Source organism: Cucumis sativus, chromosome 6 (genome assembly GCF_000004075.3).
Source record: "Cucumis sativus cultivar 9930 chromosome 6, Cucumber_9930_V3, whole genome shotgun sequence".
Classification (NCBI taxonomy): Eukaryota; Viridiplantae; Streptophyta; class Magnoliopsida; order Cucurbitales; family Cucurbitaceae; genus Cucumis; species Cucumis sativus.
In genome coordinates this window covers 19105268-19120396 of record NC_026660.2, presented here as the reverse complement: position 1 = coordinate 19120396, position 15129 = coordinate 19105268, and the positions used below count along the sequence as shown (strand labels likewise).

Sequence of the window (15129 nt, the reverse complement as noted above, 5' to 3'; positions counted from 1 at the left end):
ACTGAATTTTGATAATTTAATCAGTATTTTATTCCCCTATGGAGTTTACTTTTATAAAAAATATGAAATAAAGCACATTGACAAAAGAGATTTATGCTTCTAGATAAGTATGCATCAGTTTTTCTTGGATAAAGACCTCTACTCCACACATCTTTTTAGCTAAGGTAGACTGCAAATATATATATAATGTTCTTTATTTTATTTTTATGAAATTTTATTATTAATTTTTAAAATTTTCATGCTTTTTTTTCTTCAACTTTGATATTTATACCGAGGTTTGAAATTTGATATGACTATTATAAATTGATTGAGACATCGGATACTTTGCATGCTTTTTTTCTTTTATTGCAAATATGCAACTGGTCCACTAAATGATAATTTAAGAAAATTGACAAGTAAAACGTGTTGTGTAAAAGATGTTTGAAAATTATGGTAGATGGCAAAATTGTCAAATATATATATATATATATATATATATATATAAAATATAGCAAAACTCTTAAATTTTGTTGATAGATTCATATCAATGTCCGTGTAGAATTTGAAATTTTTTAAAAAATTTATAATATTGTACATACATATATGTGTATGTATGTATGATATATGCTTGAACTAAAAATGTTTGTTGTGGAATAAAGATATATTAACTATATTATTTATATTTTAAAAAATACTTTGTTTTATATTTTAAGGTTGCAGACATCGTCAGATTTATTATAGGTCCAAGGAGCTCGAGCCCCTCTCAACATTATCGTTTTTATTAATATGTATAAAGAAAACTAGTTAATGTTTAACATTTATAGATAACTTAGTGGTAATTGTGCTTGTTAGTCCCTTTCCAACTAGAGTTCAAGTAAGAATACGTATACTTTATTAATAACAGGTGTTTCATACACTATTACAGTACTTTGACCAAACATTTTCATAATCATTTCACAAAAATAGTATCAAATCATTTAAACATACCGACAAATCATTTTATTTCGCATAAACATTTCTTTATCCTTAACAAATCATTTCATGTCACCAAGGATCTTGAATCGTTCTCTACACCTGGTCTCATTACTTCGCGTTTAGACTACTGCATCAACAGCATCCGAAAATATACAGATTCTTTCTTGTTGCTTAGGCCGCTAAGTTTTATACGCTCCTTTCAACGCATAAGTCAGCTTTTTATCACCATGTAGCATGTACACCTCATGGTGACTTTGACTCTTTATGTGCACATAAAAGTTAATATCATCTCAAAGAAACAACTTATGGTTTGAATATCATTTTATAGTATTGAAATCATAATCATCAAATCAAGCTTTAAAATTATAAAACAGGCTCGAAAGCATAAATTTTTATAGAAATCTCTTTAAAACATTCTTATTTGAATTCTTCTTTCAAATCAGTAAAGAGAAATTATAGTAAAGTTTAACATTCACCAAAATTTACTAAAGAAGTCCTTCTTGCAAGCTTCTTCTTGCGTAGGAGCGGATTTATTAAGGGACCAGAAGACAAGTGCTCCTCTCACATTATCTGTTTTTGTATTTTAATATTAATTTTGAAGTGTTAGATTACAATATATATTAAATGTAGCTTCACCTTGCTTAAATTTTGCTTTTGCAGTAGTGGTTGACCCCTGCACAATTCTTTGGTTGTGAGTTCAAATCTTTTAAAAGGAGAAAAAGAAAAACCAAACTCTAACTTATTTCCTAGCCCTTATTTGTTATCTAACAATTTTTTTTTAAAAAAATGCAACAAAACCAGTGATCCTGATCCAAACTTTCACTCTCTCAGTAATATTCTATGAAAAAAATATTATTATTTCATATTTCTTTTCTTTTTTTATGCAAATTTTAAATTCATATATTTACATTACAAAAAATCATGTGGAAATTGTCGGTTTTTATTTATTGCTACAAATGTAGTGAATGTTACTAGAGCATCAGTGAAACGTCGATATATTTTTTTAACATTTTTTAGTGTGTTTATTATATAGTGTTTGTTGCCCCCTATACAAAATTTCTGAATCTCCCACCGTTCTTGCGTGACTAAACTAGTAGCACTTCAACATTTTATCAAAACTCTCATCATCCCCTCCTTAGTAACCAAAATCCTCTTATTTATAGTCTTTAAACTAACTTAGTCATACATAAACTTTTTTCAGTTCGCCAACTTCTACTTAAAACTTTACACGTGTAAATTTAATATTTAACAGTCATACTTAAATCCTTAATCTTACATGCTAACCTCTGTCAAATTAGATTTGACATTTTCTTCGTCTTGCCTTGCTTCCCGCCTAACCTAAATCGCGAGTAAGTTCAACCACTTTAACATTTCTCACGAATAACCTTATCATGTGATTATATTTTTACTATAAGAAACCTTCCATGCGAACTAGCCAACTTTTACTCCTATAGAACTCTTATCTTATAGTGAACTTAAACAACAAGGCTTCCTCGCAGAATTCTTCCGTGAAACACTTGGTTCTTCTCGCGAAGACCACCAAAAAATCCTAGTCTAATACTGTCAAAACTTTCACTTCTTTAACTTAAACAAAGACTTTTTCTCTTCTTATCGCACCGAACTACCCACTTAATCGCAAAACGTATACTTAACTATAAAATGTTTTATCGATTAATCCTTTCCACAGATTTATTCAAACGTCAACTTTTTAATATTTAGCGAAATTTTACTTCCTTACCCAAATTAGAAATGGATCTCACGAATCCCCTGACAATAGATTGTAAGTGATTTAATTCAGATAAACATAAATTTATATGTTATATTTAAAACCTCAAATTAATTCAATTAGAACTAGATCCTCCCTTAAAAAGATATAATTATAAGAGGAATCATCAAATAAAATAAAATGAATAAAATGAAGCATAGTAAATTTTTATTATACGATGGAAAGTATAGAATGTCATTGAAGGTATGTATAAATGGATATATTTTTTCAAAAAAGATCTTAAAATTATTTAAATTTAGGACAAAAATATGTATACGTCTAGGATGCTTAAATTACTTAAATTTATGATAAAAACTTGGAGTAAAATAGTAAAAAATCTCAAAGAATTATATTAACTAAAACCATACATGCACCATTACTTCCTCATATGCCTTATGCAGGTATATTATTTTCCCCCGTGATTTTGTTATAAAGTCATATGCAGAAGTAATAATAAGTCTTATAAAGTGGTATGAAAAAGTAATAATAAATGTTGAAAAAGAATATAGTATAATAAACTAAAATATTTAGAAAATGTATTTATTTACAAACTAGTCAATCTATTATCCGAATATATTTGTATCTTTTTATACATTAGGTGAGATTAAGATGAATGGTTCAAAATGTTGAGAGACTAAATGGATTTTGTGTAAACTTGGTGGATAAGCCATACATTTGAAGAAGGTTGAGGGTTTAACCTCAACCTCAACCAGGGAAGTTGCATCAGATCAGTAGATATTATTTTTCAAGTAATTTCTCATCATCAATCATCATATCAGAAAAAGAAGGATGATAAATAAGATAAAATTTAAATATATAAACAAAGCTAAGACTAAGATGATAGATGATAGATGATAGATGAATCTAAGAAACAAATAAAAGATTAGAAGGCTAATTAAATCTTTCCAAAATAGTAATAAATATAAAATTATACCACACAGCGCCGATCAATAATCACAACCAATCACTGATTAAATCTGGTCCGTCCGATCTAATCCAAAAGTGTACGCCAACAACATACGCCTGGCTCCTACAATAACACTAATTAACTACACTCTCCTCTCATCTCTATCTCTGCATATCCGTATTCTATTACTTCCATTTTCTTTTAATCTATACACCTGGCGCACTCACAGACTCCCGTCTCGTGCGACCCTCGATGACACACACCGTCAACGGCTGTTAGAAATTTTGAGGTTGGAAGGATTGTTGTGATGGATCGATGATGAACAAAATCTGAATCAGAGGGTTTTTAGTTCAAAAGGGCTTCTGCAGGTACATGAACATATCCTGCAGCGGCGACATCTGATTACCGTTCTGAAACTGCGTTGCAAATTCATGGTCTAATAATGAGTCATCTATGTAATTGTATCGATAACTAAAAGCGTTTTCCATTTCCTTCCATTTTCGCTCGCTTTCAACTTCCCCCGTCGTGAACTCCGGCGACACCACCTGCTCCGAACCGCTTGAATCTGTGTGTAATCGCGGTATTGAATCCGATGTTTCGAAATGTACGAAATCACCTACCGACGCCGTTGCTGACGGCATTAACACATCGCCGCCGCCGTCGCCGCCTCCACTGATGAAAATCTTCGGCTTCTCCTCTTCTACCTCTTCCAAACCCTTCGTGTTTCGATTCATTGCCATCTGATATCGCTTCTCTATTACACCTTTCTTGTTGTAAATCCGGCACAGAACCCAATCGTCAAGCTGCAAAATTACGACCGTTGATTTAGATTTTGCAAAAGGGGGAAAAAAGCCCTAGAATTTTTTTTTTTATTCGATTAAAATTACCTTTAGATTGTTCTTGTTGCGAGCCGACCGGTCCACATCGGCGAGCCGGTACTCATGCATAATCCAATTGGTTTTCTCTCCTCTCGGAGCTTTCCCGGCGTAGAAAACCAAGGCCTTCTTGATTCCAACCGGTTTAGGATGCCCAATAGGCTTGTCCGCTCCGGTTGCCTTCCAGTAACCCGAACCGGCCGCCCGGTTGGGTCGTGAACCGTTTGGATATTTCCGCTCCCTTGGAGAGAAGAAATACCACTCTTTCTCTCCGTGTAAGGCCAGTTCTGTAAGGGGAAATTTGAAGGGTAAGAAGGAAGATCGATCAGAAAGACAAATTGAAATTGAAATTGAAATAGAAATCGAAAAACTCTTGGAGCTCAATTATACCAGGAAGGTCCCATGGATCGAATTTATAGAGATCGATCTCAGCAATGATGGGAACGGCAATAGGCTGCGATGCGCATCTCCGGCAGAGATAGTGCATAACAAGCTCCTCGTCGGTTGGATGAAAGCGGAAACCGGGGGGAAGCTGAGTCAAGTCGGTTGTCATTTCTCGGTTTGGTTCTCTGAAAATTGATTTGTGTGTGAGTTAATCGTTTGTTGGGGGCTAATCGTCGACGGTTCAAACGTGGAAACAATGGGAGGGAAAGGTATTTATAGAGGTGGAGGAGGGGAGAGGTGGGGAGAAGGAGTGAAAAAGCACGTGAGATATAAGGGCAATTGGTTTGTCGACGAGAGAAAAGAAGCGCCGGCTTAAGGAGGTGGCAGATTAAGACGTGAAGTGCATGCGTGAGCGATGGACACGGATGCAGGTGATTTTGTCATGGCTTACGCACATTCTTTTGGATTAAAGCGCACAATGCAGATTCTCAGCATCCCCTCCTCACACATCTCCCGGAGATATATATATGTTCTTCTCTTCTCATCTCTTCTTATTCAAATCTCCCCATTTTTCCTTTCCATTTTTTTTATTAAATTTGTATTATTCTTTTTGTTTCACTTCCATATTTCTTATCACCTCTATTTTTTCCCTCAACATTTACCTTCTTTTCTCTTAACTGATAACGCCCATTACTCAATTTAAACCATTTTTAAATTAGCTTTAATTAATACATCTAACTATTTTGGTGAGAGCACAACTAAGAATTAGATAAGAAGATAACAGTGTATAAATGAACATCATTCACATGAAACCTTTAGAGTATATGTAGGACTACCATTTTGTTTTTTGTTTTTATCATTTTTCTATCTACTTTTCACTAATATTTTACAAATCAATCTAAAATTTTAAAAATGTATCTTTCAAAAGTTTGTTTCTTTTTCTAAACTTTGATTAAAATAGCTCAAGTAAATTAACATGGAAATTATGGTAAAAATTTTAAAAGAAAACATGGTTACTTTTTAAAATCTAAAGACAAAATAGTTCCACATGGTGTGGATATTCTCAACCCATTCATTCAACTCTCTTGGCTTGATCCACCAAATAAGAGATCCTACTCATAATGTCACATGCCATTACATACCTAATTCTCAATGAATTATTTGATCATGCCATAATATCTCATATTCTCATGTGCGTTTGTTTTTATATATTTACGGCCTAATATGATCATAATATCTCTTAACACTTTTTTTGATTATTTCTATCAAATGGTTGGAATAAAAAAATGAGATTATATCCTATTCTCATGTTTGAAATGAAACAACCAATGCAACACAAGTCAAAAGTTTATACTCCAAGTGTGAATTATGTATATTTAAAAAACACGTCCGACCTTTTAAACACTTCATTGGCACTCTAATGGTTTTTTTTAAAAAAAGAAAAAAACTAGTATATTATTACATTGTCTTAAAAGCAGCACGGAGACAAATCTACACCTCACCATCTCTCTTTAATTAAATTCTCCCCAAATTTAATTCAATTTACAACCTAATATTTTTTGCAAAGGTATTGCAATAAATGCTGAATGTGGATTTGAATCCGGAATTTCTTATCTACATGAACATACACGTGCCAGTTGAGCTAAGCTCATGTTGAATCTTTTAAGGTATATTTATTAGAACAAGTACAAAAAGAAAAGAAAAATCGACCAAAGACGACCTTTATAATCGAAGAGAATATAAAGATATTCAAACCTTATAAAATAATAGAGTTTTTGAAAACTCAACACACGTCTAAGTAACATAAATCAAACTTGGGAAAATTGTATATCTACATGCATACAAAATTTGTTGCTTAATAATTGAAGGAGTTTGACGGACAAACTTTTTAAAGGTAGTAAACAATTTAATTTTAATAATAAATAAATTTGGACCATTTGATCAAATTCAGACTTATTTAATTTTTTATGATTATTTACTCATCCTCATTTTTTGTATTTGTTTTGATATTTACATTTTAATGCTCAAATAGTTGTGTATAAAAACAGAAATTAATATAAATGAAGAGACTTTAAGAACAAATCCCCAAACACTCACTTTAATACCTCGAGCCGCCCATGGACCACGAAGAAATTTGGAAAAATGGAAAATATATAATTGATAGGTTTCGTTTTTGTTGCACTAAAAAATCGCCGTGGAATTGGCATAAATCGCGGAGTTGAATGTTGATTGGTTATGAATGAAACCTTTTTTAACGGTGGCTTTGAAGTACACGTCATCATACCTACTTCTCATCACCCTGCTGCCGTCATTCTCATTAGGCTCTTCTCCCCTTTCCTCGAACTTCACCTTCATCCCTATCCATAAAACTTTTCTTTCTTTCTTTCTTTCTTTCCTTTTCTTTTACCAATTAAGTCTTTCTTTTTTCTTTTTCGTATTTCTAACTAAATGCCCAGTTTCAAGTGTTAATCTCTATTAATTATGAAATACAAATTAAAAAATTGTTTTGATAATAAAACTTAGTTAATTAATTAATTAAAGGAAAATTGTCATATCAAAAATTCAAAACTATTTCCAAAATATAACAAAAAAGAAATTTAAAGTTTGATAAATTTTATTTAGTTTTAATAAATGCATCTTATAAAGCAGATTAAGATAAAGGTTTAGAATACAAACAATTTTATATTAATCTAGAATTTTATTATAATTCATAAATTACATTTGTCAATCTTGTAGGTTAAGTAACCTTTTTCGTCCATTGGAATATGATTTAGTCAACATCTTTACTGGACCCCACCAAGATGTTCTTGTGTTGATAGTCTCTCTTTTTCAAGATTTTTCTTTTTTCTTATTCTCTAAATAATAGGATGTTTTCAAAATTAAAAATATGACAGTAAAATTTTCTATACAACTGTAATAGAGGATAAATGGACATTTATTTATAGAGTAATGGACATGGATGGAAAATAAAAATAAAAATAATGGTTAATTAAATAAGTTAATTTATATGGATGAAGGTGAAACAATAATTATGAGTATGAGTCTCAAAAGATGGTCGTTCTATTTTCGAAGAACTTATAATCTCATGACCTAATTTTGTTACCTCTATAATAAAGACTAAAGATTTATCTTTTAATCTCTCTCAAATTATGCCGACTAAATAAGTTATTTTTTCCTCAAGTTTGACTTTTAAGAAGACTAAAATAGAAATATTCTCTATTTGTTCCTAATGAATATTATTAAGAACATATATTCTTTCCATTTTTTTTTTAATTTTTAAAAAAGAATGAATTTGAGTATAATTCTTTTTATTTGATAAATTTATGGAGGTACAAAATTGACACCAAAATGTAGAGATGTAGAGCAAATGAAAAAGGTTTAAAGACAGGAAAGAAATAAAGCTGAATCCTTAGGGAAAATTGAAAATGAATCCTTGTTTTTGTCGATTGGAATTTGAGCAAGAAGAAGACAAAGTAACCCTCCCTCCTATGTGTTCTGTCCCAGTTGACACCTTTTTAAACCAGAAATAGAGAAGAGGGGTTTGGAGGATAAGAAATTGAGAAAAAACAAGGACACAAAAAGACAAATGATGCATGTAAATGCATGCATCTTCACCATTTTCTAAAATAAATAAATACAATAAGTGAAAGCAACTAACATTATTCTATAGATATTTGTACTGTTTTTGCCACACGCTTAATAGTTTTTTTAAAAGTGATTATTTATTTATTCATCCATCAACCTGCGCATGCCCAAAAGCACATCACCTCTCCCAAATTTCTTTGTCACATTCTTACAACTTGATTATAAAAGTGAAAAAAAAAAAAAACAATTAAAAACCATACGTTTGACAAAATATGCAAAATTATATGAAATTATGTGTAGTTGTTCTTTTTTCTTTTTAATTCATATACAGAATAAATATTTTGTTTTTTTTTTTAATATTCTTAAGAAACCTCGTTAGTTCATAAAAAAAAAACATATATATTTTTTTTAAATTTAGGCACTTTTGTTTTTATATTGCATTTTAATTAAGTCACTATATTTTTAATAAATCTAAGAAATAGGTTTATATAGTTTGTTTGACTCAAGTTAATTTTGATTGAGCATGATAAAATTATAATATTGAACTTCATTCAATATATAAATAAGTTTCTATATTTTATAGAGGAAAGAATAACACCAGACTTTTTAAACTATTGTATATAATATAAAGAATTATTAGGCAGCATGTATATCTATATATTATTTTACCGTCTCTAGAAATAAGGGAAAATTATTTGAGTGAATTAGATTAAAGATATGCACAATCGATATCTAACGACCTTAATATATAACCTCAGGTTATTTATAGACATTACTTTTGGAAAGAGAGAAGAAAAAAAAAACCAAAACACAGTCGAGTTGAGGGGAATTAGACATCTACACCACGATGTTTCTTAATCCAAACACCAATGGCATTTTCCTATCCTTGCACAATTAGATAGTTAGGTGCAACCCGTATAGCAACTCACTGGGAGCATAATGAAATCATGGTAGAACTTGTTGTTGACTATATGCACTTAGAATTTCATTAGCATGCAATTAGTTAGAGTTTTGTTGTGTTAAATACTTATGGCCTAGCAAAATGCTCAAGTTATTTTTGCTTTATCGCCTAGCACCTTAAATACTTAAACTTAATCTTATACTTAAGGCAATAAGAAAAGACAACATTATAACATTAAAAAACAACGAAAAGATAATCAACCACTTTTTATTAACTTTTAGTCATGTGGTCTATAATACATTTTACATACTTTCTCTTAGAAAATAAAATATACAACTTAAGCTAATCGCCTTGCAAGGTTTCCTCGCCTGGAGAGTGAAAACTTAAAACATAAGTCAAAATACTTAGTGAGTGAAGTTTTAAGAAAACCTTTTGGAAACTGGACTGGAATTTGTGTTGTTGGATGTCCCTTTGGTTTGGACGAAGTAATTTCACATACATGTGATACAATTCTAATCTAGGCAGTATGTCACGAAGCAAGTTCATCGCACATAAGATGCTCACATATATCTTTATGTATTGCAAAATTGATTCTATGCGGTAAGTCATGGGTCATGATCATAACATGTGAGATTCTCACTATGTACCTCTTTATCGCGCAATAGCTAAGTCCTCGTTGACTACAAGTTTTCCTACTGCTTGCCTAGGTGCAGGCAAAACAATATGTTTATCTGGGTGATCCAAGGTCAAACACAGGGAATTGATTCAAGACATTAGTTATATGAATTAACTTATCATCTAGGCGATATAAAAGAATTAATTAAATAAAATATAAAAGAACAAGAGTCAGGGATAAAACTACTTATGCTCACCGAGAGAGTTTGTAAAGGGGAATGAATGGATGCAAGATAAAATTGCGAACTAACTTGTATGCGAAAAAAATGTGAAGGAAATTCCATGCATTATTAGGCGATTTAGCAATGCGAGAGCTTCAATACGATATAACTTGCATAATCAACTCATGATTAAGGTGACCTTCTCTCGAAGTGTTTAAACGCCACACTTGCTCACCTTTTGGGATGCAAAAGATTATGCTTGATTATGTAAGATATATCTAGAAGAATTCACTTATAATACTTATAGAACTTTTCATTTAAGGATAGCAACCTCTCGACATCCAATGTCTGCACTTGTTCACCTTTCGAGATACAAATGTTGGAAGTTATCTCGCTAAGTTGAAGTTTATTGTCAAATTCTTCCTTGCACGCATTAGCCTTATCCTTGTTATTTTCCCTCTCCGGTAGTTGGTGATTGACGTTGTCCAAGCGATGGTTATAGCTCAACGAATGCGATAAGAATTATAAGCTAGACTTCTTATCAAGAACTTATCACAAACCTAACTACTAATTAATAACACATTGACAAGTAAGAAGACAAGAAATGATGGATTGAAAAGGTATAAACATGTAATATATATAAAGAATGTAGACCTTAGGTCGCTGTACAATATGAACGACATATATTACAAAGAAGTGCAAAAAATGAAAGAGAAAAGAGAGTGAAAAATATTACAAGTTAAGGGATAGTGGAAGTATGAATTCTTCCCTAATCATAAGATAAGCTCTCACTTTTACAACTGATCGAAGGAGAAGAAGAAAATGTTTACAGACGGTGGAAATGCCATTCCTTTCTACCACACTCTCTCTCTAGGGATCTACCTATTCAAGCCTTTGTCTCATATCGACATTCAATTGGCTTATGCAGGTCCTCCTGGCTCTTGGTGGGGATGAAGTCTTTTTATAGACAGCTTTGGGCGAGAAACTTCTGTTCTTCTGAGATTGTCAGTGCGATTGCGGCCTTGTGAAGTCACATCAACTTCAACTACCATTCTTGTCCTTTATTCAGCCTTCCTTTAGGGATGACGTGGTTTCTTGCTTGGAAATGTTATTCGCCAGGAAAGTTCCCATCGCATGGCCTTTGCGCGAGATGTCTCCTGCGATTCACTAGCTTATTCCTTCCTACTTATCCTGCGTTTAGATATTGTAATCATGTAAAACAGGCATGCTACTTATGTGTAACACTCCAAAATTTAAGGTGGTTTTAAATTCATTTAGGCACAGAACATAGCCGAGCCGTTTTCCTCCTTAAAGTTCGCGAGCCATTTTTCGTCCAGGCCACATGAAGTTTCCATTGAAACCTAAGCTGCGTGTCGTCTGTTAATAGATCCAAGCTGAGAGCAAGTTGATCTTCCTCTTCTAGGCACGTGTGAGTTTCCTCTAGCCTTCACAAGCTGTGTGAGCCAAGCCATTGTAACCTTTCCTTTGAAGTCATTTGAGCCACTTGTTGTGAGTTTTGGTGGGTTTTGGATATATCCATCAATTATTACTTTTAGACTCTAATTAAATTAATTTAGATTTTTTTTCCTTCAAGGTTGCTAATATTTTTGAAAAAGAAATCGGTGAAATTTTTCCAATAAGGTTGAATTGGTTTCAACCTCAACTTTGGGTAAGTTGATTTAAAAGGATTTTTGGATCTTTAGCCAACTGTTAATTTCATTAATTAAGTTGTTGAATTTCCCTAGGTTTGATTCATTGGAAAGCTTTGACGGTTAAGGAATATTTGTTAGCTAATCTTAAAGTAAGAGATTCTACTACTGAACATTCGAATTAAATTTTAAAAGCTTGCATATATTTACGATTATGCATTGAGGGTAGTTAAAATGCATAATATGATGATGGTGATGACTGATGTTAGGTTGATGACAACTCAAATTATGTTATGATAATTAATGATTGATATTACGATGATGATGATGATTACTGATGTCTTTATGATGTTTATGCTACATGTTATAGATGGTAAGATTGTACTCATATAGGTGTACCTCGAGATCACCACCTTTTTATGATTGTGTGTGTTCGATGGGACCACTAGTATGTCATGATAACTTTTATAATTTTTAACTTTCATGAGTGATTTGACGAGATCACTTACAACCCGACTCTCTTTTAGGGTGTTTTCTTCAGGCTCATTGAGAGCCCAAATGTATTCCTACGGGATCACTAGATAGCATGCGTTCGGACGAGCACAATAGTTATGCGGTACTTTATTGGAGAACTCTAACGAAAAGTTAAGAGACACGTAGCGGGACTAGTGTGAGTCACTTACTGAGTATAAATTTATACTCTCTCTTTTCTGTGTTTAATTTTTCAAGCAAAGGTAGAGGTAGAGGTAGAGATAAGCTGACGAATGACTAGCAGTGACCATAGTTTGTCATATGGGACAATTTATGTTTTTCAATATTTAATTTATAGTATTTTATTTCAGAACTCTTGAGTACTTTTAGGAATTTTCTATCTATTTTAAATATGGGCCGAACTAATATTCTATTTATTATTTTCTTTACATACTTTACTTATATTTTATAAATAAATATTTGAAGTGTTTCTTTTGAAATTTAGTATTTTCTTTTGTTTTAAACAAAAAGTCTTTACAGTGGTTAATGACATCATCTTAGTATAAAAGTTTTGATCGTTACATTATGCAAGATGTATTTCTAAATACTTATGAATTTACAATATAAGTTACGCATTTTGATTATTTTCTTATACATTTTGGCCTCATTATTCTAATAAAAGGAGCTTAAATAATAGATATTTATACACATTATCAGAAACACATTTCACAATCAGGCATTTCAATAGAATAATACACATTAGTCTTGCATTCTTTTCGTCAAGATCATAAATCATTTCCAACATCAAGACTCATCACCTTGTGTTTAGACTACTATGATTGTCTTTTCATCAACAACATCTAGAAATCTCCTGGTTCATTCTTCGTTGCTCAGGCCACCAAACACAATACACATTTTTTATGCATTGGCCGATTTTACTTCACCATGTAGGCCTTTTCTACATGCTAGCCTTTAACCTTATGTGCACATAATGGTTAGCTCTTTGATAGAAGTAAGATAAGACTAATGTTTTGAAAACATACTTTCACGTTCATTGAAACACATAACATTGCTTTTTAAAACATAAGCTTTCATTTAAATCTCTTCATAAATATTTATCACAAAACATGAATTTCAAAGAAAGCTTTAAGTATACAAATACTTGGAAATATCACTCACAAAAGCTCAATTTTTCCTAAGCACGGACCGCCTAGCTTCACTTCTTCTTCTTCTCGCATAAGAGCAGATCAACATTTAGCTAGTCTTATAAATTCTCAAAGAAAAAACTTCTTAGCACTTGCCTTCTTCCTCTATTTATACTAATCTTGAACCAGATTAGTCATCCTTGAGTTTCTCTTAACTTTTCAGCACCTACTTATAACTTTACATGTGTAAGCTTAATATTTCACTTAAACATGTTTAGATCTTAATCTTACACGTAAACCCTTTTCAAATCAAGATTAGACGTTTCCTCGTCTGCTCTATTTTGTGATGAACTCCAAACACCTAATAGTCCTTAATCACTTAACACCTTCTTGTCTCACCTTACCCTAACATAGACTTCGAAACTCAAGCTTCTTTGCAGAACGCCTATTCAACAATTAGTCAAAACTTTTGACTCTTAGCTTCTACCTTTAGGAATTTCGTCCCTAAAATTCTATATTCACAACCCTTTTTCCTTTATCTAATGCAAAACCTCCTAGTGTAGGCTGCTAAACTGAGTAGGATGCTACTCCTATTTGCATTGGTTCTTTGCCTACTCCAGTCTTCTTGTTACACTCATTTTTATAGTGCCCTACGATTCCACACTTGAAACAAACAATGTTTTTTCGCATACAAACCCCGTGAATGCCTTTTGCCGCATTCAGTACACTTTTGTCTTAGATCGCCACTCCAACGCGAACCTTGGCTGAATGCAGACTTAGACCTTTTGTTAAAATCTTCAACATTTCCTTTCTCTCCTTCTTCACTTATCGCTGAACTTGATCGTTTTCCTTTTAAATTTTCTCTTTCTGTTTCAGTCAAAGACCTCTCAACTTGCATAACTACTTCAACCAATTTACAAAAATTTGACCAGTCCGCGCTGACCATTATTGGAATTTGAATTTTGGTTCTCAAACTTATTTCTCAATTTGTTTACATTGTCCTTATCAAGCGTGGTTAAGAAACAAAGTTTAACAAACGAATCTTATAAGCAAATATTTATATGAATAAATCTACTGCCCTGGTGACATGGAACGATTTATATAAATGTGTGGTAATTGCATAGTACAATATCAAGTTTACAAAGTAGGCAATGAAATTGAAGGAGTACTATGCGATGAGTAGGGTTAAGAAGGTTTTCTAATATTCTTCTCAAGAAATACATAAATAGCGTTCATGTGTCCAGTTGCTAATTAAGACAAGCTACTTTTTGATGCCTAAATGCAACAAATACTCTATTTTTAGATGTAAATGATGCATTTGTCCACGACAGACTTTAATCATATTTCTAAGATTACTTCTACGACTTTTATTTAACTTGGTCTTAGCAACTTATTCTGTTGAGTAGTTAGCTACCTATACTTAAATCAGTCTTTCGATTGAAGTGTTGAATTATTTCCAGGTTAAACGAACTAATCTATTGATGCATGCTTTTAGAGAATGCTAGTCCATGTTCTCAACCAATTAAGAAATTTAGCTACTCACGATGGAAGTAAAGAACATGGATGAATTAGAAATGAAAGTGATAATGTTCATATTGAAGAATGCAAGAGATATCTCAATCCTTAATTCAATAATACAATACCATAAAACACAAAA

General features: G+C 32.1%; 1 protein-coding gene across 1 annotated transcript; it reads right to left on the bottom strand.

The window, feature by feature from the left end:
• Window positions 1-3571: 3571 nt before the first annotated feature.
• LOC101217461 (NAC domain-containing protein 2) lies at window positions 3572-5355 on the bottom strand. The gene is made up of 3 exons (XM_004149754.3): window positions 4892-5355; window positions 4514-4788; window positions 3572-4429 (listed from the first exon to the last, which is right to left on the bottom strand). The coding sequence occupies exons 1-3, from the start codon at window positions 5052-5054 to the stop codon at window positions 3977-3979; spliced, it is 891 nt and encodes a 296-aa protein (XP_004149802.1). The 5' UTR covers window positions 5055-5355; the 3' UTR covers window positions 3572-3976.
• Window positions 5356-15129: the final 9774 nt, after the last annotated feature.